The sequence below is a fragment of the Arachis ipaensis genome, chromosome B05 (genome assembly GCF_000816755.2).
Source record: "Arachis ipaensis cultivar K30076 chromosome B05, Araip1.1, whole genome shotgun sequence".
Taxonomy (NCBI): Eukaryota; Viridiplantae; Streptophyta; class Magnoliopsida; order Fabales; family Fabaceae; genus Arachis; species Arachis ipaensis.
The window spans coordinates 100,975,688-100,980,757 of record NC_029789.2 but is presented as its reverse complement, the minus strand read 5'-3'; the positions used below and the strand labels follow the sequence as shown (position 1 = coordinate 100,980,757).

General features: G+C 40.3%; 1 protein-coding gene across 1 annotated transcript; it reads right to left on the bottom strand.

The window, feature by feature from the left end:
* LOC107640803 (signal transducer and activator of transcription A-like) lies at window positions 1,847-3,688 on the bottom strand. The gene has a single exon (XM_016344301.1). The coding sequence runs from the start codon at window positions 3,686-3,688 to the stop codon at window positions 1,847-1,849; it is 1,842 nt and encodes a 613-aa protein (XP_016199787.1).

The following is a 5,070-nucleotide window of genomic DNA, read 5'->3' as shown; positions in this document are numbered from 1 at the left end:
TTATTTTTCCTTATCAAGCTCCCTGTTCATTGACACTCATTACAATGGCTCACAAAGTCTCTAGCATCCTTGAAGATGGAAGGCCAGTAAAAACCGCTTTGAAGTACCTTTGCAGCAGTTCTCTCAGCTCCAAAATGGCCACCATAGCTTGAGTTGTGACAATGCCATAGTATGTCCTTCATCTCAACCTCCGGTACACACCTTCTTATCATTCCATCTGGGCACCTTTTGAATAGAAATGGCTCATCCCAGAAGAAGAACTTAGCCTCATGTAACAACTTCTTGACTTGTTGTTTTGTGTATTCTTGTGGTATGATCCTTCCTGCCTTGTAGTTTGCCATGTCTGCGAACCAAGGAACATGTTGAATCTGCAAGAGGTGCTCATTTGGAAATTCCTCATTTATTGATTGAAGATTGTCTTGACATGTATCTTGTGGCACCCTTGATAGATGGTCAGCAACTTAATTTTCACTACCCTTTCTATCCTTTATCTCAATGTCAAACTCTTGTAGGAGTAGTACCCATCTGATTAGCCTTGGTTTGGCATCCTGTTTTGACATAAGATACTTAAGAGCAGCATGGTCAGTATATACTAAAACTTTAGATCCAATCAAATATTGTCTAAACTTATCAAAAGCATATACCACAGCTAGTAACTCTTTCTCTGTTGTAGTGTAATTTCTTTGAGTTTCATTCAATACTTTACTTGCATAGTAGATAACATGAAGCTTCTTTTCCTTCCTCTGCCCCAATACAACACCAATTGCAAGGTCACTTGCATCACACATGAGTTCAAAAGGCAATCCCCAACTTGGGGGTTTGATGATTGGTGCTGTGGTGAGCTTAGCTTTTAGAGTTTCAAAGGCATGTTTACATTCATCATCAAAGAGGAAAGGGTTGTTTACCACCAGCAGATTGCTTAGTGGCTTTGCTATTTTAGAAAAATTTTTGATGAATCTTCTATAGAATCCAGCATGCCCTAAGAAACTTCTAACAGCTTTCACACTAGATGGTAAAGGAAGTTTTTCTATAATTTCTACTTTTGCCTTGTCAACCTCTATACCCTTTCTAGAAATTTTGTGACCAAGAACAATGCCTTCGGGTACCATGAAATGGCATTTCTCCCAGTTTAAAACTAAATTGGTTTCTTGGCACCTCTTCAAGACTAGGGTAAGATGGTGCAAGCAAGTATTGAAAGAATCACCAAAGACAGAGAAATCATCCATATAGACTTCAATAAATTTTTCTACCATGTCCGAGAAGATTGATAGCATGCATCTCTGAAAGGTAGCTGGGGCATTACACAGTCTGAATGGCATTCTCCTGTAAGCAAAGACTCCAAAAGGGCAAGTAAAGGAGGTCTTCTCTTGATCCATGGGGTCAACTATGATTTGGTTATATCCAGAGTATCCGTCAAGGAAACAGTAATAAGCATGGCCAGCTAGTCTTTCCAGCATCTGGTCAATGAAAGGAAGGGGGAAATGGTCCTTTCGTATGGCATCATTCAGCCTCCTATAGTCAATGCACATCCTCCATCCAGTCACTGTTCTTGTTGGAATAAGCTCATTCTTCTCATTGACAATGACAGTCATCCCACCTTTCTTGGGTACTACTTGAACTGGGCTAACCCATGGACTGTCAGAGATGGGGTAAATGATTCCAGCTTTACATAGCTTCAGTACTTCTTTTTGGACCACCTCTTTCATTGTGGGATTCAATCTTCTCTGAGGTTGTACTACTGGTTTAGAATTTTCCTCCAAGAGTATTTTGTGCATGCATATGGCAGGGCTTATGCCTTTCAAGTCATCAATGGTCCACCCCAGCGCCTCTTTGTGAGCTCTCAAAACTACAAGTAGCTTTTTTCTTCCTCAGCACTCAATGTAGAATTGATGATCACTGGAAAACTGTCCTTTTCACCAAGAAATGCATATTTAAGATGAGGGGGTAGTGGTTTCAACTCTTGTTGTGGTGCCTCTTCTTTCTTAGCTTCACTTGGTTCCTCTGGTGTTTCCAATTTGTTCTCTTCTTGTCCTTGGATGTCCTGGACTTCCTCCTGTTTCACTTGATGGTTTATTTCAAGTACTTCTTCTACTAAAGAATCCACCACATCAATCCTTATGTAACTCTCTTTCTCAACGGGGTGTTGCATTGCCTTGAAGACATTTATGGTCATTTGCTCATCATGTACCCTGAAGATTATCTCTCCCTTTTCCACATCAATGATTGTTCTAGCTGTAGCCAAAAAGGGTCTACCAAGGATAACTGAGTTGCTCCCCTCTTCGTCTATATCTAGGACCACAAAATCAGCTGGGAATATAAAGTTCCCCACTTTCACCAAGAGATTCTCAACTACACCATTCGGTATTTTGATAGATTTGTCAGCAAGTTGGAGTGACATCCTTGTGGGTTTCAACTCTTCTATCATCATTTTCTTCATCATGGTAAGGCGCATCAAGTTAATGCTTGCTCCCAGGTCACAGAGTGATTTGTCAATGGCTATACTCCCAATTGTGCATGGTATGAGGAAGCTGCCTGGATCCTTGAGTTTTGGTGGCAGTCCCCTTTGAATAATGGCACTACACTCTTGAGTGAGGATCACTGTTTCTTTCTCTTGCCAACTTCTCTTTTTGGTGATTAATTCTTTAAGAAACTTTGCATATAGTGGCATTTGTTCCAAGGCCTCCGCCAATGGGATGTTGATTTCAAGTTTCTTAAAGATTTCCAAGAACCTTGGGAATTGTTGATCTCTCGTTCCTTTGTGTATCCTGGTTGGATATGGAAGTTTGGGCACATAGACTTTCACTCCTTCATTCTTGTTCTCCTGTTGTGGCTTCACACTCTCCTTGTTATTGGGGTGGTTGTCTGGAGTGGGTGTCTTGCTTTGTGGCTTTTCATCTTCCTTGCCTTCTTGGGATGTTGCTATCTTGTCTTCATCTTGCTTGCTTGATGTGCCTTGCTCTTTGAGTTTTATTACTTCTTTGTTAGGACTTCCTCCAATTACTTTGCCACTTCTCAACTGAAGAGCTTTGCATTCTTCTCTTGGGTTGGACACTATGTCACTTGGGAGGATATTGGTTGGCCGTTCAGCTTGTTTAGCCAATTGTCCCACTTGCCGTTCAAGACTCTTCATGGTAGCTTCATTTCTTTCTTGCACTTTGATCAAGCTTTGAGTGGACTGAGCAATTGCTTGTAGGGCTGCCTCAAGACTTGAAAGTCTACTTTCATGATGGTCAATTGGTGGTATGATGGGGGTGGAATGTGGTTGCTGGAAGTTGTTTGTAGGGGTAGTGTGGTAACTTTGGGGGTTAGATGTTGGTGCGAGAATGCTATTTTGATGAGTTTGTGGATTGTGGTGAGGTGGTTGATATGTGTTTTGTGGTTTCTTGTATTGGTTAGTGTTGTTGGATGGGTGGTTTTGGTTGTGTGTGTTGCGGAAATAGTTGGAGTTGTTGTTCTTCTGCCACTGGTTTTGATTATCACCCCATCTCAGGTTGGGGTGGTTCCTCCAGGATGAGTTGTATGTGTCGTCATGAAAGTCATTTTGAAATGAACTTGAGGTATTTTGCATGTATTGAACTTGTTCTTGTTGTTGCTCAACATTGCCTGCTTCATTTTGACCCCATTCAATTGAAGTCTGATTTGTTGTACTCACTGAAGCTAGTTGGAGGCCATCTATTCTTTTAGCCATCATTTCCATTTGTTGCTGGATTTATTGGTGCATCAACTTGTTCTGTGCCAAGATAGTATCCACTCCTTCTAATTCCAACACACCTTTCTTTTGAACGGGTTGACGTTGCCTCTGATGAGCAAAGAAGTATTGGTTATTTGTCACCATGTCTATGAGATTCTGAGCTTCTTCGGCTGTATTCATTAATTGTAGTGAGCCTCCTGCAGAGTAATCCAAAGATTCTTGAGATTTTTCAGTCAACCCTTCATAGAAATTTTGAAGTTTATCTCATTCACTGAACATCTCAGGTGGATATTTTCTAATCAAGATTTTGTATCTTTCCCATGCTTCATACAATGTTTCCCCATCCATTTGAGTGAATGTTTGCACCTCTATTTTTAACCTGATGATCATCTGAGGTGGATAGAATTTGGATAGGAATTTATTTACCAGATCATCCCAAGTGTTGATACTTTCTTTGGGAAATGTCTCCACCCATTGAAATGCCTTATCCCTCAAAGAAAATGGGAATAAGAGCAGCTTGTAAATATCTGGATGCACACCATTTGTCTTGACAGTTTCACAAATTCTTAGGAAGACAGATAGGTGTTGATTTGGGTCCTCAAGTGGGCCTCCTCCATAGGAGGAATTATTCTGCACGAGGGTGATGAGTTGAGGCTTCAATTCAAAATTGTTTGCATGAACATTGGGGGCAAGTATACTGCTCCCACAATGTCTTGGATTTGGGAGAGTGTAAGAAGCTAGAACTCTCCTTTGAGGTGGGTTGTTATTGTTATTGGCTACTCCTTCTGGTGGATTTGGTAGATTTGTTAAGTGTTCCTCCATATCTTGGAATTCTTCTTCTGACTCCTCTTCTCCAATAATGTATTTCCCTCTTTCAGCTCTTCTTAATCTTCTGAGGGTTCTTTCGTCTTGTTCACAAAAAGTGGGTATAGTTCTCCTTGAACCTGACATGCAACTAAAGCATAAGAATCACACAACACCAGGAAGGCAATAACACTTCAATCCATGGCTGAAGTGAAATGTTAATTGGTTTAAGCAAAAATTCAAACAGTTAGTGTGTTAGTTAAAAGTTAAAGAATAAAAATAAAAAGTGCTAGATCTAGATCTTCACTTCACTTAATCATTGTTAATCCTTGCCAATCCCCGGCAACGGCACCAAAAACTTGATACGTAAAAAAATTAATTTCACGTAATTACTATCGGCAAGTATACCGGGTCGTATCAAGTAGTAAAACTCACTAAGAGTGAGGTCGATCCCACGGAGATTGGTAGATTAAGCAACTTTAGTTAAAGGGTAGATTTAGTCAAGCAAACATGGTTTTGATTTCATGAGATTTGTGATTTTTGAACATAATTGCAAAAATTTAAATGGCAAGGAA

Excerpts from the sequence above, each read along its gene's own strand:
- LOC107640803 (XM_016344301.1), bottom strand. The coding sequence starts at position 3,688 with ATGGCTAAAAGAATAGATGGCCTCCAACTAGCTTCAGTGAGTACAACA.